Source organism: Excalfactoria chinensis, chromosome 5 (assembly GCF_039878825.1).
Source record: "Excalfactoria chinensis isolate bCotChi1 chromosome 5, bCotChi1.hap2, whole genome shotgun sequence".
Taxonomy (NCBI): Eukaryota; Metazoa; Chordata; class Aves; order Galliformes; family Phasianidae; genus Excalfactoria; species Excalfactoria chinensis.
The window spans coordinates 29,287,338-29,308,399 of NC_092829.1; the positions used below are offsets into that span (position 1 = coordinate 29,287,338).

A 21,062-nucleotide genomic window follows, 5' to 3' on the forward strand; every position below is an offset into this window, starting at 1 on the left:
AAGGTAGCACTAGATCAGTAATGTCAGTGGCAACACATGAGCTACTTTACTTTTCTGTGGTTTTTTTCTGTGACAGATACAGTTATTGCATTCTTACTGTAGGGTGCATAAAGGGAATTTTGTCCAATGAAGTAAATTCATGAGTAGTTTTGACTGCAGTAGGTTTTTTTGCTTCTGTATCTTTGTTCACATACATAGTAAACCAGTGTCTGACTTTTTTTTTTAGAAGGAGAAGCCATAAGTATAGTTCCAACTTTGTGTTCAAAGTAGTTTTGTATTATTTTCCAAAAGTGAAAGCAGAATTTTTGTCAAGTAGAAACTACATCAAACTTTTCTCTTGTTTGAGTCGTTTTGCAGTATTCTGTAATTATAAAAAGCTTTCAAATTGCAGAATTTCATTGATCGTTACTATTTTGTATGCGTATGGAATTAGAATTTTTCTGATTTTGTTTAACTCTAGGCACTTCTACTAGCACATGATAAGGTTGCAGAGCAAGAAATGCAACCCGAGCCTGTTGCAGATGAAAAAATCTATGAAAATGTTGGCACATATGGAGGGGAGACGGTTAAAATAGTTCGTATTGAGAAAGCTCGAGATATTCCATTGGTAAGTATTTGTACTTGTCCAGTTATGCTTAAAGCAGGTAAGCAGTCTTTGCAGGTAGCAATGAAAGATTTATTATGTATTTAACTTAGAAATCATTTTCTTCCCCCCCTGCCCAAATGAGAAATGGTCATAAATGATTACTTAATGTGCATTATGATATAGCAGTAGACATGTCAGCACGTAGAGCCTGTATAGCTTTCATCGTGTGGATTTGGCCAGGGTTTTATTATAGCAGTCACTATCCGAGTTTAGCTGCAGGAACGCTTAGATCCTTGTCCAATTACAGGTGGCTGTGTTGTGTTAGTGTTCTTTTTAATCTTCTGTTTTGCATCTTTAAGATAAGTGTTTAGGAAAGCTTTTATTTAAAAAAAAAAAAAAGACTGTTACAGTGTAGAATAGTTTTAATATCATGTAAAGAAACAAATGTGGTTTTTGTTTTTGTAAACTAGAGCATTACATCCAATGTTAGACGCATTTTCTTTCAACAGAGAAATGTCTCCTCACTGCCTTGAAATACTTACAATAGATGGCTTTGAGTTTGTGATATGTAATAAATTCAGAATTTCTTGCTACTACACAGGGAGCTACTGTTCGCAATGAAATGGATTCTGTCATCATTAGTCGAATAGTCAAAGGAGGTGCTGCAGAGAAGAGTGGGCTGTTGCATGAAGGGGATGAAGTTCTGGAGATTAATGGCATTGAGATTCGTGGAAAAGATGTTAATGAAGTTTTTGATTTACTGGTGAGTTGGGCGCTTTGTTTTCCCTGCAAAAAATACTCCTAAGATTGAAGTCTGTTACCTCTGCTTGTCATTTGTAGTCATATTTACAATTATTTTAGAGCCATTTTTACTCTCATACTTAGTACTCACACGTGGAGGACCATTTTAAGCTTACTTTCTCATGCAAGGTGCAATTTTAGCAAGTATGATGGAAGTTAAATGCAAAAATGAACCTTACAAATATGAACAAGTCATGCTATCATCTTGAGACTTGTTTTAATGACTTCTAAGGAAAAGCTTTGCTTAGCTGTGAAAAGCTGTGATTTTTTTCATCTGTCTCAGACATAGTGCTCAGTTAATATCAATAAATATGTGCCCACATGATTTTGGTCCTGCCTGGCTGACATGGAGTTCACCATCTTCACAGTAGATGATCTCTTGCTTCAAAATCCAGTATTTTATTTGTTGCTTGCACAGCATCCAAGTGGTTTCTCTTCTTCATTCTGTCCCTTCCCATGAGTAGGTACATAAGATGTTGTGTTGGGGACAGTGAGGACAGGTGTTTTGAATTGACCAAAGTGATATTTCTTGGCCAAGTAGTACCATGCCTAGGAAGAAAAAATGGACAGTTGGCCATTTCTTCAGCGCTGATTTTTTTTTGTTTATTTTTGTTTTAAACAAATCATTATCAACCAATGAAGCCTCCTAGTGTAAGACTACAGTTTTTAATGGACACTGCCCATCTTTTCCAATGGTGCTGTTTAATTAATGCGTGGAGGGAGGACAAGTGGAGAGAATTAGAGGCAGTAGTAGTTTTTTTTGAACCATTTATTTGGAATGCCTTCAGTTTCCATGTGATTTTTGGATCAGAGGTGCATGAGATCCTTTGTGTGCTTGGCTTCATTGCCATCTGTGTTTTCAAACGAAGCCATCCATACCCAGCTACAATTTTGATGTAGTGCTTTGTATGTGCTTTTGAAAAAAATGTTTTGTATGTTCTTAACAGATAATTAAACAGCAGCAGCTTGATACTCTGCAGAGATCTTGTTCTGCGCTTGAACAGGTCCTACAACTTAGAGTTACAGGATAAAAGATGTAATATGTATACGTATGTCTTATTTATGTGTGTTACATGTGTTTGTAAGAGCAATTGGTGAAAACCTCAAAATGTCCTACTTTAAAATACTAATTTTTAAACTTCATAATTATTTATATGTTGATTTTTTTGTTGTTGTTGTTTTGTAGTGTTAAGTTTTAGAAGTTATAAAAAGTTTCAGTCCCCAAAGGATACTTAAGAACAGGAGAGAAAGAAATTTCTTGCATTCTCATTCTTGCCTCACCCCTTGTGCCTAAAATGATAATGAACTGGCATGTGACTTGAGACAAGGCTACTCATGCTATCACTGTGAAATTCTGCACATTCCTCAAGGAACTATGCGTACTGACTGAAAATGCTGGATTTTCCTTTCCTGCTGCCTAATCATATTATCCTCGGTTAAGCTTACTTCTTTAAGCCTGAAGTGTCAATTTTTGTTGATACACGTATATGCTTTAGTTTATGCAATGCCAATTGTAACGGTTCATGGAGCGTTGTATAGAAAGTGAGATGCATAGGCCTCTTCAAGATTTGGCACTTGTATTAAAATAGATGTTTCTCACATGAAGAAATAAATCGTGTAGAAGAGTATGCAGACAACTAAAGCCAAGACGTGTTTAGTTCTCTTGTAGATGTTGGCAGTTTCAATGTCAGGTACTTATGCAGGACTTGAGTGTTGTGGGTAAATTTTTAAGAACTGTTCTGTGTACTTTAGTAGTGTTAGCAGCATAAAAATGCACTGGAAACATTTAGATTTAAAAACGTTTTTCATTTAAGTAATTTTAGGGTAAAGGTTTTGTATGTATTTTCTCTTGCTAGCATAGATCCGCTTGATATTTTTGAACAGAATATGACCAGAATATGAACAGAAAATGCGCACTTTTTGGTACTGTTTGTCTCAAGTCTCTGCTTGGTAGAGTTGCAAGTATTCTGTTTAAAATAGAACTATAAAAATAGTTTATATATAATCTGGAACTCCAGGTTTTTGTAATCTGAATATCAACATTTGGATTTCTAATCTGTTGCTGAATCTCTGCATCTGTACATTAAGAGTCTCTTTTTTTCTTAATCTCAGGCTGACATGCATGGCACTCTGACCTTTGTATTGATTCCCAGTCAGCAGAGCAAGCCACCTCCTGCAAAGGAGACAGTTGTAAGTAGCTTTACATAACGTTGGTGATGCATGCCCTGTTTTTCCAGTAGAGCTTAGAACATTGTTTTGTAGGTTATTTGCACAGCAAAACAAAAAACAGATTGCAATTATTTAATTAGTTTGTTACCAGACTTGTCTGAGTTCACCATTAAAAATGATTGACAGTGATAAGCTCAAACATACAGTATATTTTTAATTCTGTTTTTAAACTAATACGAGTTTAATAAAACTAGCACCACTTCTGCTTCTGAAATTCTATTTGGAACTTCTCCGTTTCTCAATTTTATATCAATTAATTTGATGGAATTTAAAAACGATCTACTGTAATTTGTAAATATGCTTTGTGAAGAAAAATCTGTATACTGGGTACTTTTGGTATCTTTTTAGCTAATGTAACCTCTCCTCAGGCTGCTTCAAGAGTTTGAAGAAAGATTGTGCAGATTTCTATCAAAGCAAAAACAAAACAAACAAAAACCACAAAAATCCAAACACTTAAATGTTTGGTGGCAAAGTAAAGTATTTTTGAAGTGAAACTTTATCTGAAAGCCAGAAAATGGGTCTCATTCTGTGTCTTTGCTATTTAAATATAAATAAATGAGAATATCTGGGATTCTTTTTGAGTGCTAAGAGCTTAGATTTGTAGCTCAGGACTTTTTTGGTTCCTTAAGTGGTGAAAAAAAAAAAAATTGCGGCTCTAGAATTAATAAAAAGTTTGGGCTTTTATCCATTCCAGTGTCTTATATGCTCTAGATACAGTGTGCATTCTATAGGAGTTATCTTGGAGCTTTTATCTATCAAATCTCATCTTTAGTCACAGGAAGATAGAAGTGTAACTCTCCTGAAGTCATGGATTTTTCCTTTTTTTTTTTATGTTTTCTCTTCCACAGATACATGTGAAAGCACATTTTGATTATGATCCTTCTGATGACCCCTATGTCCCCTGCCGAGAATTAGGCCTGTCTTTTCAAAAAGGAGATATACTCCATGTCATCAGCCAAGAAGATCCAAACTGGTGGCAGGCTTACAGAGATGGAGATGAAGATAACCAACCACTGGCAGGCCTCATTCCTGGTAAATAAAATCTAGAGAAACCTTGAAAGTTGTTGTTCCTATAGCTGTAGGAGGCAATATTTTCATTTATTTTTTACGGACTCGTAGCCACAGCCTTAAATACCTGTGACGTCGAACATTTTGCAGCAGAGTCTGCTGTTGGTTTTATAATACATTTATTTAAAAGGTTGACCTTCTAGAAGTATCTCCATGTTTAAAGTGTATACATCAAGTAAAACCACTGCTTACACTGCAGTTTGCTTTTCCTGGCTTACTCTACACTTCCTTATTCTTTAACCCTGGCAACTCTATGGGTTCGGAGTTCCCTCTGCTGGCTGCAGTGGTAAAATTGGACTTCAACCTGTTTGCACCTGGAGATGAGAGCAGCTTTTGGGTTTCTCACTATTTCAAGTAGTATCTTTGAAAAACATGTTTACAGGTAGAAACTTTTCTACATATCTTCCCTTAGCCAAGAGCTTCAGTTATTGTGTATATATATAATAATAATCAAGCTTCCTTTCTAGCTGCTGGAGGCCTTTGAGTAATTGAAGCTTCAGAAATTGAAGTCACTGTATAATTTTTCTCTTGAAGTATGTACTGTGTTCCAGTTCACCACAGATCTTAGCAGATGAGCAGATGTTAATTCCATAGAATAGAATGCTGTTATTTTGTGATATTTGAATAAGATGAGGGAAACACTGATTTTTAAGTGTAGCATAATATTTTTTCAAGCTGAAAGTTTAGAAATGTAGTATAATATAGCACACATAACATTAAAAAATAAGAAAAATCATATCATCACAGTGACAAAAATGTAGTCTTCCCCATATTTTCAGTTCTCAGACAAAACTGTCCAGAAAATTACAAAGCTGTGCAACTCTCATTTGATAATTATGTTTTGGATGCAATAAATTGGTTTCTCATCAACTTTGACCTCTGTAAGTCTTTACTTTTTAGGGGTTTTAGGCTCAATCCTGTCTATCGTTCAGATAAATTTTAGGATGTGATGGAAAGGAAATCAGCTGAGCCCTTAGTTCCCATTCACTAATAAATACAGCATTGTTGCCAGTGTAAACATAGCTGAAGAAAGTGGTAGTCGAACAATACGAAAATCCTGAGGAAGTATATGAATGCATTTGATGATAGTGCTAGGTAAATGGCTTGCTTGACAGCCACCGTGGAAGAAATATTTATTAAAAAAGCCCCGTATGAATACTATGAAACAACTAAACAAATCCTGAAAAATTGACTGTAAATGTCACACAAATTAGGCAGTGCTATAAAGACAACAGATACTTTTGTGTACATGTGAGTTACATCACTTCCAGCTACTGTCAGTTTTGAAGGGTGTTGTTAATGTACACAGCCAGATTAATTGTGCTCCTTACTAAAGCTTAAGTTCGTTTTCTCTGAGTTTCATTCTATTACGGTGATAGAATTTTACATCTTTATGACGAGCAGTTTTCCCCAACAAATTTCTATTCTATGATATATTCCACTAGAAGCATCAGGTATTAAAAACCTTAACAAAATGAGAAAGTCATTATAAGAAGGTATGGAAATATACACGTACTTATGGCTTTACATAGTAACAGTTTTCAAAAGCTAACTTTTTTTTCATGTTTTCTTTAAAATGCTTTCAGGAAAAAGTTTTCAGCAACAGAGGGAAGCAATGAAGCAAACTATAGAAGAAGACAAGGAGCCAGAAAAATCAGGTTAGATCTGTGCCTTTTGAGGAAAAAGGTGTCAAACTAATAGTGGTGTTAATTACTATTATCTGGAACTTTGTCAGTGTAGAGTTACAAAAAAATTCTCCATTTTTATAATACTAATCTGGTGCTTGCTTGAAATTCTTGGTGTAAATGCAGGCCTGAATTTAGTTGTATCAATCAGATTTTTTTTCGCATTATTATTATGCACAATATAGATAAGTGTAAGGGAATTTGGAGTGCCTCCTTTTTCTTAAAGAATTTTACCTACTTGTAGCAAGACACAGTTGAAGCACTTGCTGTGCAGAATTTGCTTCATACACCCTACTGGTGTAATAAACTAAACAATGTAGTGTTTTCAGATCTGCAGATCCATATAGTTGGTAAGATAGGAAGCTTTTTACTTCATGGGTATGTAATCATGATGATTTTATTTTGGTTAGGAAAACTCTGGTGTGCGAAGAAGAACAAAAAGAAACGGAAGAAGGTTTTATACAACGCAAATAAAAACGATGGCAAGTAACATCTTTTATGTAGTGTGCATTTATAAGTAACTTTAGAGGATTTAACAAATGCTTTTGTATAAAGAGTAGAAATGCTTAATTTCCCCAGAAAGCAAGAAAACTGTTTAGTAAGCCAAGACAAGTGGTAATCTTTGAGGTTGTGGAGGGGAGCTTCCTGAAACTTTGCGCTGTAGGGCATATGTTACATTCAACAAGCAATAATGTGTTGATCTTTTTATTGTTTTTCTTTCAAGATTACGATAATGAGGAAATTTTAACTTACGAGGAAATGTCACTGTATCATCAACCAGCAAATAGAAAACGGCCTATAGTTCTCATTGGCCCACAGAACTGTGGCCAGAATGAATTGCGGCAGAGACTAATGAATAACGAAGTGGATCGCTTTGCCTCTGCTGTTCCCCGTAAGTCTGACAGACAGATATGATTGCTTATTCTAAACTTTGCCTACACCCAAATCCTCGTGATTAAAATTGTAATGAGATACTAGGGGGTTTTGAGTAGGTTACAGTCAGCTCTTTGGTGAAGAACAAATTATGTCTTGTGTGGCAGGCACTTGCCTTTTTGTGAATGCAATTCCAATGTTCCAATGTTGTGCTGTAGAGGCATTACATGACATGCGTATTTTTCAGCCTGAATAAAGTTGGAATGAGTTGTAGAAGGTTAAAGAGGAAATGGTACATCTGACAAATAATTTTTGAACTAGTTATCCTGCAGAAACTTAAATTTACATGGCTTTAATACCTTTCCAAACTACTTACATTTTACTGAATTTTATGTAAAATGTCTTTTGTACCCAAAATTAGTATTATAAACAATTAACAGCTGTTTTTCACCTCCAGAATGCAGCTGCATGGGTGAAATTATTCATCTCTTAACTGGCTGTTTTTTCTTAGATGAATGTAAGAAGACATCAGAATGTAGGTTCAGTCTCCTCTCTGAGGAGTAACTCTCTCCAGGAGTATTCATTACACAAAATAAAATACATGTATCTCTTGGCTATTTTAATTAAGTTCTGATATTTTCATTTCAACAGGTATGTTTCATTCAGTTTATTTCTTTGTGGCTTTGTTTGTAGATACAACTCGGAGCAGGCGAGAAACTGAAGTAGCTGGCAGGGATTACCATTTCATTTCCCGACAAGCATTTGAGAATGACATAGCTGCAGGGAAGTTTATTGAATATGGAGAATTTGAAAAGAACCTTTATGGTACTAGTATAGACTCCGTGCGGCAAGTGATCAACTCTGGCAAGATATGCCTTTTAAATCTTCACACTCAGGTATGGCAGAAGCTGTTGTCCGTTATGCCTCAATTTTAGCATCTACTGTGAAAGTCTAGAAGAGCAATTTTAAGTTGGTGTAAAATTTGTCTCCTCGTTTATTCCAGGTTTGTTTTTTTTTTTTCAGTGATGTTCAGTTGATGTTCAGTTTAGAGTGTTCTCTGTATTTTCAAACAAGGAACAAGAAGGTTGCTCTCATAAATTTTGCATCTGTGCTAAAGTTACAAGAGATGTTGGTTTCCAGATATTTCTCACTAACTCTAATTTTCTAAATTGAAAAATTAAGATCTGTCTCTAATTATTGCAATTATTCTATGAGCTCTAAAGTATTTGAAGATGGAGAAGCTTTTGGAAAATTCAGACTACAGTCAGATTCTTTTTTGTTTGTTATGTCTTGATAAATGTGTAGCCTGCCAAAAAAATACTCTGAGCACGTAGTGTGTTTGGTGTCCTGTACTGACCCCTCAATTCAAAGTTTCTCATTCCCTAGCATTTTAAGGAAACTTGCTTCAATTTATGTTTCTTGTTTGATTTTTGCATACTAAAAGATATTCCCTCAGACTAAGGGAAATTCTTGAACAAAAGTAAATGTTTGGAGTCCATGAATTTGAGAACTATTGGAATATAAAATTTGTAGGAAATGGTGACTGAATTCTGAGTGGTGTGTTATGGTTCGTTGGATGGAAATTGGTTAGGTGTTCAATGTTTAATACTTTTTTCTACAGTCACTGAAGACGCTACGTAATTCTGACTTGAAGCCATATATTATATTTGTTGCACCACCTTCGCAAGAGAGATTACGTGCTTTATTGGCCAAAGAAGGGAAAAACCCAAAGGTAATAAATCAAACACCTCTTCTGAAGCCATTCTGGTTCTGGGATGCTTTTGGTGTACAAATTCATCTGCTCTTTTTTTTGGAGTTATATGATGGCAGTGGTACTGACAGTATAAAGGAGATGGTTAGTCAGAGATCTCTGCTCCAGGTTAGTAAGCAGACCACACTAGCTGAACATGAGAGATGCGGGCCAAGAGAATCCAGTTGCCTGGAGCACAGTTAATCCCTGTAGTTGGGTACAAAAATATGACGTTTTATTTCTGCTGTCTTCTGTTTTTTTTCCAGAAAGTTAGCAGTTTTAGTGATCAAACTGATTTTTGAGAAACATGTTTGAGAAGCCTCACTAGGATGTATGTCATAAAAGGAGGAGGTCTGTGTCTTCCTCATTTACTTCAGTGCAGGACTGTTTTTCACTGGATTGCCACTTGTGGGCAATGAGAAACAGTTGCCTTTGGGTTAAAATGTGTGGTGGTTCATTGTTGTCAGAAAATTTAGCTATGAGTACCTGGTAACAATGCAATGAAAAATCCATGTATAAAGCCTGAGTTGTTACCTTTCCTTCTCTTATAATGGGAGAGAGGCTTACACACATACAATAACTCCCTGTTCTTTATTTGCAGCCAGAGGAGTTGAGAGAAATCATAGAGAAGACAAGGGAGATGGAACAGAACAATGGTCACTACTTCGATACAGCAATTGTGAATTCTGATCTTGATAAGGCTTATCAAGAGTTACTTCGGCTAATAAATAAACTTGACACAGAACCGCAGTGGGTGCCCTCTACCTGGCTACGGTGAAAAAGAATAATTCCAAGGGACAAACGGACTTCAGCTGAGTAATTATTCTAAGGAGATCGCGTGTAGGTCAGCCCAGTTCTAGTAATAAGTGTCTGAGCTCTGGACCTTGGTGGCTGCGTACTTTGCAAGTGAAATTGGGTATTATTGAAAAAACAAAACATAAAAACACTAATCAGCTTGAGAGCTGATTTAACTGTTGCAGATTTTCTGTGGTCTAGAAATGGAGACGTGGTCTGTACTAAATTCTAAAGCTTTAGATTTTTCTAGCAACAACTTTTATATAAAAATCCTCTTTTTTTCTACCTAGTCACCCTACCTAGGAAAACAAAGATTTTAAGTGTGTGTGTATTTGTATATACAGTCCGCATTGTCACATAGTTATAAATATGAATGTTATTTAACGCTTAACTTAATGATTTCATGGGACTTGATGGTAGTTTAGGAGTGTAATTCTGCAGATCATTGGGCAGAGAAGAAATAATCTACATGTGAAGAATGTGATTAATGTGAAATCTGTCCTTCTCAAAAAATTGAAGAACAAAGATGCCACTCTGGTCTGGAGCTGCCTGGTGAGGCTTGAATTTATATTCTAATTCTAAAAAACATTCCACTTTCTAATAGCACTGTAATTGGAAAATGTGTATAATGTAAATATTTCAGTCCGTGTGTCTTCTTAGGCAGACTTTTTAATTCTGAGTTGACTGCACATTAATTTTAGGTCCAATTAAAGATGAATTATATTGATCTTTTAGATGTGATATTTTTATGGGATTTTCCTTGAAACACCGGCTGATTGGAGCCGCTGTTCTCCACAGAGCTGTAGAGATATTTAGGAAGGCAGATATATTTTTATGAAAAATATGTAGTTATAAAACACTATCTGGAAGTCAGATGAAGTTCTCGCATTTTATAACAGAATGCTGGCTAAAATAGGCTGATGTGCTGAACATTGGAAGATAAGTGGGTTTTTTAGTCTCTGCGGATGGCTCATCTTATGGCTGTTGCTCTAACAGATAACTAACTGGAATTAAAATAGCTGAAGGTAGCTGTTGTGTTATAAACAAGTATTGTAATTCAATAGCCAACATGTTGTCCTGTGTTTGCTCACTACTGCAGTAAATGTGTGTGAAACTGAGAAGTCACAGCAAAGCAGAGTACTTGTTAAAACAAATAACTTGAAAAGAGTGAACAGAAGGCAAGGTCTGTATCCCAGCGTGTGTTCTGCGAAACAGATCAAATCACCTCTGCATCTTCAAATCTGAGCTATGATGTTAGTTAACTACAAGGAAGGGCTATGTGTCTTCAATGGGGGGAGTTCTGTCGCTGAAGCAAACTGAATATAATCATGGCTGTTTGAGTTTAGGGTAGCACAGTCCTTGAATGCGAATATCTCTTAACGTTAGCCGTGGTGTTTATTACTTCCAACAGGTAAAACATGAGATACATCAGTTTGTCGTTCTCTCCTGTCTAATGCTGAAGGATTTAACAAGTAGTTGATTTATTTTTTTTCCATACTGTCATGCATATATTCCAAGTTCTAATGGAACGAACTCATACCTGTAGCTGAACAGAGACTTCCGAGTATATGGGGAATATAAAGAAATCGTAAAATAACATTTCTAGTTAGTGAACTAACATTTTGTATTGGAAAAACTAGAGTGTGCTCCTGTCCTGCTACAAAGCAAAATTATTTGCTGGTTTAATATTTAGGGCTGAGAAGCAATGAAAGAGGTAAGTAGTGACCCTTCAGGGGAAAAAAAAGAAATGGGGGGGATAGGATTGTAAATTCTGTGTTAGGGAAAAATGTAATGTTCTACGTGTTGATGGAAGGACTAGGTACTCAAATTGATAGGTTTTTTTGCCTCATACTGCAAGCACATTCTCAGCTTATTCCATAGTTTGAAAACTACAATGATCAGGTATATTGGATGTTTCATAGGTGACAGAGTACTCTGACCAATTCTACCCTTTTTCTTTTTAAAAAGACTGTAGAGATATTAGGCTCTTTGGTATTGACTGTGTCCTTGTGGGACAAAAAGATGGAAAGCTGTAAGATTTGTTGCTGAAGGGTAACTTAGCTACGTGGATACTGTCCAAATTTCTGCAGCTACAATCAACTGGAGATGGTTGCTGAAACCCCCTTATGTGTTCAGTGTTATAGCCAGTGTCAGTCTCAGTAATTGCTGTTAGTGTATCTGATGTTTTGCTCCCCAGTTTCTCTGAAACGTTGTACAGAGGCTGCTTGTATAGCAATAAGTTCTTGAATGTAGACTTAAAGAATGTTGAGGTTCAGCTCTACTCTCTTAATTCCCAGGGCACACAGTACTTGCTGATATCTGTGTAAAGAGGTGCTATGATATTTATACCCAGTGTTCGCTGTCTGCTGCTAAAGGGCTTTGAGCAACACTAAGAAATATACCTGGCCGTATATCTGCCGTCAGTTTGGATCTGGAACTACCTGGTATAAGAAATTACTCTGCCTTTTTTACTATTTTTAACGCAGATTGTGTTTATTCCCTTGAGAGTAAAAGAGAATATGCAAACTTCATTGGTGGAACACTTTATCACGGGCCTTGTAGTGAGCTGTATCAGACCAAAATGAAGGTAATCTGCATTTTTATCAGTCCAGATTGAATTATAAATAAAAATTAGTCAAATTGCATAAAATTTCTGAATGTAATTACATGTGACTTCTTAAAATGTAAGGTGGGGGTTTAATGCCTTAATTAAGGTAACTTTATTCAGACCTGTGGTTAGCCCCACGTTGTATTTTTATATGTGTATCTGCACTCTGTATTTTCGGACATCATGAACTGCACACTAATGTATAAATGTAAAATATTTCTAGATTTAAAATAAATCACTGTACAATTTTATTACTGTAGTGAATCTTGGGAATCGTCTTACTCCTGTTTTACTGAGTGTGTGAAAGATGCCCTAGAAGATGTTCTCTTTACTTCACTCACTAGGATGCGTGGTGTTGGAAGGGAACGAAACACATTCCTAGGTCTACAGGTTCTCTCTGCAGTCTTACTCTACTTTCTTACAGCTGCTGCCTAATTTACTTTAATCGCTACTTCATTTTTACTTCATACTAAATTCAAAGTCTTTACCAGTCATCACAATTCATCACAAGCTTTAGGTGTCCGTCAGTTGCCTTGATGTGATGCATTTTCACAGGGACGTGCCCATCATCTTGTTCAAAAGCCACAGAATTTCATGTGTCAGAATGAAGTGAGTTCCAGAATAAAATTGTGTTTCCTGATATATATATATATATATTTTTGGATCAACATTCACTTTATACCAATTTGAGACCATCTTCTGCTGAATTCTACTCCAGGTAAGGTAAGAAACTGCTATACAAAAAATTGCTATCTGTAGGAGGAATTGTACTGCCATAAATCTCTTAGTCTAAAAAGGTGCAATCTTTAGGGGGCTTGTGAGGAAACAAAGGTTACTTGGCAATAGACATGGTTACCCAGGATATTAAGAAGGCTGAGGTATAAGTGGCTGACAATGCACTGCCACAGGCTACCTGGAGAAACTGTGGGTGCCCCATCCCTGGAGACATTCAAGTCCGAGTTAGGTGGGGCTCTGAGCAACCTCATCGCTGGTGGGTGGCAGCTCTGCCTGCAGCAGGGAAGGTGGTACTTTGATGGTCTTTAAGGTCCTTTCTGACCCAGGCTGTTCTGTGTTTCTGTTAAATCAGTGTAACAGTTTCCAAGCTATTCAGACAATCATCTTTTAGAATCATGAGCCAGGCATAACGCATTCAACAGTTAGAACTTTTACTTATTTCTAGTACAGACAGTACACAAGTTGGCAGAATCTCTAATTAGAACCATCGATGTTTAGGCCAGTGGTAACGATCGTGCAACAGAAATTAATCACAGAAGACTATGGATTTCATCAACAGGTTAGAAAACCAGAGCTGCCTATACTTGTGTTTTACTTCAGCTGTGCCAGTACCTGCTTTAAGCAACGTTCACATTTTAGCAATAAAGAGCAATGCATGCATCTCCCTCCTTAAATAACATTTCCCACCACTTGTGGTAGCAAAGGAAGCAATTAAAAAGGAATCTGACTAGGCAAATCCAGAGCCATCCTCTAAATAGAACAGTTGTGGACAGCCATTCCTATTAAGTGAACAAGCAGGCTGAACACATAACAGAAGGCCTTCCTGATATTAAAACACCTTATTCATCTCTCCTTTTCGTCCAAATGCTGTATTTTAAGTTCCCAGATTTCTAATCTCCCGGGAGAAATCCACAGTCCGGTCAACTGAGGCTTATATACCAACTGAGAAGCCACATAAATATGATTGAGGCAATGTCCCAAATTATACAGTAAATGGGCGTCCTGTAGTCTGGGTCCCCTGCTCCAAATACAACAACTGCATCAGGTTACTCAAAGAGAAGGTCTTCATCCTTCTCTTCTGCTAAGAGATTGGCCGGTTCACGTTCCCCACCAGCAGCCCTCCGCAGCTCCCGTTCTCTCTCAGATTTTTCTTTCAATACCTTTTTCTTTTCCTGGATCTTCTTTAACCTGTGAAAAGAAGTGTGGCATATCTGTGAAAGCAGCGTGACTGTTTCCATAAAGCAGAAAAACAACAAAGATGCCGTACGTGTGGGCTGTGATAAAGCTGCCTGGAGAAGTTCACCAGGAAATAACCTTATCACTAGATGCTGCCCTTAAACAACATTCATCTTCTCTGCAGATTTACTTATTTACCCAAATTTTAAATGACATTCTTGACCACAAGTAAGTGTTGCATTCTACTACTCTACTTTTCTTGAATGAAGGCAGTTTACATTTGTTTAGTTTCAATTTTCACATCTTTTTCCCAGAACATTAGCTTCTGTGGCAGAGGTGTCCTTAAAGCAGAACAACTCAGACAACATCATTTCCACTGGAGGAAAGATGAAGACATTAAGTACAACTCAGTGGTAGAGCTACATGTGAAACTGACAGTCAACTGCAGCCCTTGAGTTGCCCAGCTCTGGAAGCTCAGTGCACAGTAAGAACAGTGTTCTTTGCCTCATTTGTTGATTAGTTTTCTGATGTCTGCTCTGAGGTAGAGTCTAGTTGAGAAAAAGAACACAGGTCTTGTTTTACAGTTACCTGTAGAATTCCTCTCGTTCTCTTTCATCCAGTTCTGTGATGATATAGGAGAGAGTACGCTCGATCCTGGGAATAATCACTAAACAAATACAAATCAGGAAGTTGATGAACTACTGCTGTATTACCACAATGCAGCGCACAGAGGATAAAGTTATTCTAGTAATTCCTAGTTCCTAAGCTCTCTGGATACCCACTCTGCCATCCCATCCAAATATAATAAACACATTGCGACCTTTCTACTGGACACTACCATCAAAATTTGGTACATTACACTAGTAAATACTACAGAAATAGTTATTAAAACTCCTTAAGACATAGAGACATCCTCTCTTGTTTCTAGCTTACATACTTGAAGAAGAAAATCACACGTCAGTGACAGACGTGCCAGAATACATTTCTGTAATCTTTGCTCTGCAGGTTCTCAGTACATCTCCCTGAATAATTTCCTATGCTTGCATAGTAACTTACCCCTGTGTACTCCAACCCCTTTGTAATATGTTTTATTGTAATTGTACTTGGGAGTTCTTAAACTGGTTTGAAATCATACTAACAGGAAATGAGTCAAAAGAAGAGTAGCTTCCAGGACTCAGCTCCCCATCTTCCACAGACACAAAAGCACTATGCATCCCAAAAGGAAAAATACTCACCATGTTCAATCGCATTCACACGTCTATTTGTTATTTTAATGGCTTCGTCCAAAGTGATGAAGGATGTCTGATGGAATGGGAACAAATAACAAGATGAACTCAGCATTTTCATCTATTCTACACGCAAAAACAAATGTCAATTGGAAGTCAAAGATGCTCATAAAGCTTCTCATTTTACAGACTACCTTCTTGACAGAAGCAAAATTGTTTCTAATAATGTTGGTGCTCTTACTATTTATTACTAGATTACATCTGAATGCTGAACTCTAGCAGTTTCCAAGTTTCTTAGCGTTCTAGAATATGATGAGTAGTACTATAACTGTGTTTAATGGCTGAAAAAGAGTTGAAACTTGGTAAAAGCACTGGGACTAAAAGCCTATAATACAGCTGAGAGTAATAAGCTCTAGTCAGTGAGACTATACTTTCATTTCAGAAGTGAGAAATCAGAGACCCCCATGTTTCTTTCTCCCATCAACCTGTAAGGAGGCCAGTTCCACAAGCAGCTCCACAGCTTTGGCATAGTTCCTCTTCAGCTTAGCTAGCTGTTCTCCACCCCTGGCCAAGCCAGTCAGCTCATAGCCTGAGAAAAATAAAAAACAACATAAGGTTTGTTGCTAATGCTACAATGGTGCGTTCTTACCAGATAAAAAGCTGTATCCATACTTGACAAACTAGAGGAATGCAGGCAGCTCAGAAAGTGTTGATAAAGCCTTTTCCTTCTAAGAAATCTATCTTCATACTGGTTTGCGCTACTACAAATTGTTGTTGTCTATATCCATATCTGCCAGTCTCAAAGACATGGTAAGACAAGGCTTCTCCTCATCTGAAAAACTCACTGATTTAGTAAACTAAAATCCACTGTGGCACATATTTAATCCCTTAATGTTAGAGAAACAGTATGTAGCAAAAACAGTTTTGCAAACAGCAAAATATAGAGAAAAGAAATATTCTTGTGCCCATGATGTAAGCTGACTTATCAGCAAGGCACAACAAGTATTCTTCTACTAGCACAGAACGGCTATGAGTACACATAAGGCAGAATATATTTTCTACTTACTGTCGCCTCCTTCCTGATAATGCTCAAAAACCGGCAAGGTTACACCTGGCAACAACAAACACAGATTTGTGTGAAGGGACATAAAGGTTAATATGTTTTTAGTCCATGTGCTTTTAACAAATTCTGTAAGCTCAGAAACTTTGTTTCCAAAATCTTCCTATATCGCTAGAAAAGATTAAATCACACTGATCCTGCCATTTTAATATGGAATTTCAGCATTATGTTGAGATAACAGACCCAGACACATGAAAAATTCAGAGTATTCCATTTTGTATTACTATTTTGTACTTAAAAAATCAGGCATTGGAAGGGACCGCTGGAGATCAGCTAGTCCAAGCACCCTGCTGAAGTAGGTTCCCTACAGTAGGTTACAGCAATGTATTCCCACTGCTTAAGGAATATTTTCAACATTCAATCTAGATTAATCTTGTTTTATTCAAAAACAATAACTGATACTTAATTTACTGAAATGTATTTAATCTTGATACTTCACTTCCTGATCTATTTTCAGTAGTGAATTTTCTCTATGGAAATTATGCGCAGTTTGAAGATCTAGGAATTAGGACTGCAGTTTACATACCTCTCATAAGATGAAATGAATGTAAATGACTAAACATTAAAAAAAAATCTCCTGAATCAGCAAAATCTTAGTAAATTATAAGTGTTCCTACTGTCCGATGAATAAGAGAAACAAACTAAAAATGGTGTTTGGAGACATTCTTACATATTTCAGAATGTGCTCCCACAGCTCCCCTGAAAGCTGAAATGCTTTCTCTACATGAAATGTTTTGTCTACAAAACAGTCACCTGCTACGTTGTCTTTCTTAGCTCTGATCTTGACTTGAGCTTTGTTCACATTCTGGATCACAGTGGTACTGTAAGGAAGAAAACATTTATCTTAACCAGGAACACCAGAGTGGTTCAGTACTTCATCATTCTATCCAAAGAGAAGTAGTTATCAGATAGCATTGTTTCCAGTTCAGATCTCTGTGCACAGTCTTCAAAGGTAATGGCTTTCCTACGGTGTTTGGAAGCAAAAGCAGCAGACTTCACAAGATGTAACTCTTAGACCATGTACACAAAGCATTTCTAAAACTAGCAAGTTATCTGGTGAATGACATTACAATATTTTAATAGCATTTAATCAACTTGAGCTTTTCTTCCCACTGAAAGCAATTTCAATGCAGATCAAGAGCACAGCGCTGTTCATTTTTACAAATTCATATTTATTTGTTCCTCCTGAACAGTAATGAGTTTGAGTTTGTTAACTCTTACTGTGTTAACAAACTTGAGCTGGTACAACAGTTCACCTTGAAGGATTCTGAAGTGTCTTATGGTCTTCCAAGAACAGGTTACTGTACCAGCTCTTCCACTGGTGTACAATTTACTTACGGGGTGGAATCTGACTATTGTTTATAGCTAAACACTATACCTGGCTAAGACAGGGAACAGCACCCATATCCAGATGAAAGGGCAAAAATGCCTTTTGCCCTCTAGCAGCACACAGGTTACTACAGCATCTGATCACTGAGCTCTTCCCCATTAAGTGTTTGTACCATCAGGTGAATCATTAACACTTCCCCAACTTTATTCCACAAGACTAGCATATGCTTGGATGAATTACACAAACAGCCTAGTTGGAATTGTAATTTACTAAAATACAATTAAAAGATTAGTTTCTCCTATCACAAATAGTCCTCACTAGCCCTAGTGGTCATGAGACAAGAGGCTAAAATAATTAATAGAACACATGACTGTCTTACTGGGAGAAAACATCATATATTAGATCCTGACCTCAAATCCACAACAAAAATCAAGATAGTGTATAATCCAGTACTCTGATAAACATTCTTGTTTACCTGCATTTTAGATTCTAAACTGAAAAATCCACCTCCTTCTCAAGTCATGAGTTTGCACGTAAATTCTCTTAATTTTTCAGCTCACTTTTCTTACATGTTTTCATCACAAAATTGATCTTTCTCTTGCAGTCGTCTCTCTCACCTTAATGGAATTCACTTGTCATGTCCTACTATGTCCGCTGCCTTTTTTTTCCTTGTTAAAAGTTCATTTAAGAAATTTCGTGTTTCCAAAAGAGAAATCAACAATCTGTTCATCATACATTCCTATGGGTAGGATGCCCATCAGATCAGCAATCCTCACCTGAAATCTCCTGCTGTAAACTTTGCCTCAGCCAGCGAAAAGGCAGCTTCTCTCATCACCTCACCCATCAGCAACTTAGTCTGTAATAAGAGACATCAAATACAAGGTATGTTATTCTTTTTCAAAGAAGAACAATTAACAGCATCAAGAAAACAATAGGAAACTTAAGAAAGAAGTAAAAAGAAGTAGAGAAAAGTACTGTTATCTCCAGCTTACTCTCAACCTGCTAATTGCCTACCTCAATAATTTTCTTAAGGATCTGCCTGAATCGGAGTGTCAAGGCATCAGACTTTTTCTTCAAGAGGTTGCGACCTGTTTGAGCTCCCTTCAAACGAGCCTTCATGATGGTCTGAGCCCTGTTACAGAAAAAGAAAGAAAAATGTCCTGCATCATCCGAAGGCATTAAGGGAAAAAGAACTTGTGGCCATGTCAGAAAATGTTGTATGACAAATTCTGAAGCAGTGGAGAAATATCAGCATGGAATGGAAACAATGTCAATTCGTTTATTTCCAGTAGCACACTTCCGAGTTTCTGGTGCTAAACTATCGACAGAAGAAGCATCCAAATCTCTCTTCCCTCTCAGCTGCGGAGGATATTTAATTTGGAGAATCTTTTTGATTTGATTTAACTAAGATCTCAGATGCTATACTTAATGCTAACTTAAGTTACTGCTTTGTATATGGAGCTATAATGCACAAAGGATAATGTTCAGGTCTGTAAAGAGAAGCCTGCGCACTTCCTCTCTGACCTTGGCAAAAGCAAGCACAATTAAGATTCTATCTACACAGTGAACGCAGTCACTTCCCCGCTCTACTGGCTTGATATGAGAATTACTCCATTGAAGTTCACAAGACACACACGTGCTTTCTGAATGTCCATGAGAAAAACAAAGTCCAAGAACAAAAAAGCAACTGGATATTTCCAACAAGCAGGTTGCTGTTACCACCTTGAACTACCTTCAAACTCTGCTCACCACCTGCCAGAAACCATCTCCCTTTCTGGTTCAAGCAAGCCCTTACAGGCTGAGAGGGCATTAAAGAAGTCATGTTTACCATCAAGGAGGCTGAGCAGCTTCTAGCCAGCACAGCAGAGATCGCACCAGCAGCACAAAGCGAATGTTGTACAGTTCTGTCAGTTAAGAAAAAACTTCTTTGTGGAGGCAGGCCACCTGTATAACATCCTATCTTACGCTGTTATTGATCTATTACCTCACTAAAACAGTTTGGTAAATGTCCTTGCACATCTCCCGCTTTCCCAGCACACTGATGTGGCAGCCCACAAAACAGGTACCTTTTAAAAGTGACAGAGGTGCCTCACCCTTGGACACGTACAAGGAATGAAAAGAGCTGTACTGAAGTGCCAGACAGACAGCATCTGGCTTGGTGGGTGCTATCATTTACTTCTGACTTGAGGTTCAAAAGAGAACCCTTACCATGCAGCACATTAATCTTTCCATATAAGCTGTTACCTCACATCTCCTGAGCTGAAGAGATGGTTAATATGTTACATCTGAACTGTTCCATCCTGCAAAACACCCTCCATAGAGGTTACATCCAGCCACCGATTTCATTTCATGCAAAAGGATTTGAAACGGCCTTTGTCGCAGAGGCTTTCTGTCCTGGAACGTTCCAAAGAGGAACGTAATGGCACCACTAACACGGCATTGCTAATCGTTCATCAGCTTTAAGCACTTGTGTTCGCGGCGATGCCGGCTGCTGCGTTGAGCCCCGTCAGGAGACACCTGACTGCGTGACACACCGTCTGCTGTCACCCTGGGAAATGACTGGAAATCTGACCGCACGCCGCACTTCCCTTTTCGTTCTCTTTCTAAAAGCTTTTCGGCCAGCCCTTGGTACAACGACATCGGCGTCCCCTATGGAACAGCAAAGGGCAGCGCCGGTCTGACAGGCGCGCTCTCCCCGACACGCGAACTGATTTAGTAAGTGGAGCCCCGCGCAGCCCACCAGCCGCGGTGCTGCCCGTGCCGGCCGCCCCGGGCCTGCTAACGGCCGCCTTCGAGCCCCCCCGCAGCCTCCGGCCGCTTAAAGACGCGTTTGCACGAGAAACGACCGCGGATCTCTGCCTCCCGACACGGCGGCTCGGTCCCGGGGTTGGCCGCCCGCCCCTCGGCCGTCCCGCGCCGCGGCCAGGCGACACTCACATCCGGGAGGGGAAGATCTCGATGCGGTCCTTGCCCGACATGGTGGCGGCGGCCGAACGGGCCCGGTCCGGCTGTCACCTCCGCGGCCGCCTGTCACGTGACGCGGCGCTACGCCCGCCCCGCCCCGCGGCGGAGGGAGGGGT

General features: G+C 38.1%; 2 protein-coding genes across 2 annotated transcripts in view; one reads left to right on the forward strand and one right to left on the reverse strand.

Annotated features, from left to right (window-relative positions):
* PALS1 (protein associated with LIN7 1, MAGUK p55 family member) overlaps positions 1-12,652 on the forward strand; it is a 47,623-nt gene extending 34,971 nt beyond the window's left edge. Inside the window, exons 5-14 of the mRNA XM_072338957.1 lie at positions 461-607; positions 1,188-1,349; positions 3,500-3,577; positions 4,465-4,648; positions 6,271-6,342; positions 6,780-6,851; positions 7,094-7,261; positions 7,936-8,138; positions 8,864-8,974; positions 9,594-12,652. Of these exons, the coding sequence (XP_072195058.1) occupies positions 461-607; positions 1,188-1,349; positions 3,500-3,577; positions 4,465-4,648; positions 6,271-6,342; positions 6,780-6,851; positions 7,094-7,261; positions 7,936-8,138; positions 8,864-8,974; positions 9,594-9,770 (1,374 nt within the window). The 3' untranslated portion in view covers positions 9,771-12,652. The remainder of the gene's footprint in view (positions 1-460; positions 608-1,187; positions 1,350-3,499; positions 3,578-4,464; positions 4,649-6,270; positions 6,343-6,779; positions 6,852-7,093; positions 7,262-7,935; positions 8,139-8,863; positions 8,975-9,593) is intronic.
* An 885-nt stretch (positions 12,653-13,537) lies between these two features.
* On the reverse strand, positions 13,538-21,060 carry ATP6V1D (ATPase H+ transporting V1 subunit D). Its single transcript, XM_072338194.1, has 9 exons — positions 20,920-21,060; positions 18,997-19,114; positions 18,759-18,838; positions 17,406-17,473; positions 16,599-16,643; positions 16,018-16,121; positions 15,542-15,608; positions 14,895-14,973; positions 13,538-14,318 (listed from the first exon to the last, which is right to left on the reverse strand). Exons 1-9 carry the CDS (start codon positions 20,958-20,960, stop codon positions 14,177-14,179), a joined length of 744 nt encoding a protein of 247 aa, XP_072194295.1. The 5' UTR covers positions 20,961-21,060; the 3' UTR covers positions 13,538-14,176.
* Between the last annotated feature and the right edge of the window lie 2 nt (positions 21,061-21,062).

What these genes read in the sequence shown, in the direction of transcription:
- ATP6V1D (XM_072338194.1), bottom strand. Translation starts at nt 20,960, where the DNA reads ATGTCGGGCAAGGACCGCATCGAGATCTTCCCCTCCCGGAT. An exon ending in TTTACAGCAGGAGATTTCAG is followed by an intron (nt 17,474 to 18,758) that starts GTGAGGATTGCT and finishes TCTTCCTTACAG; the next exon opens with TACCACTGTGATCCAGAATG. An exon ending in TTATCAGGAAGGAGGCGACA is followed by an intron (nt 16,122 to 16,598) that starts GTAAGTAGAAAA and finishes TATTTTTCTCAG; the next exon opens with GCTATGAGCTGACTGGCTTG.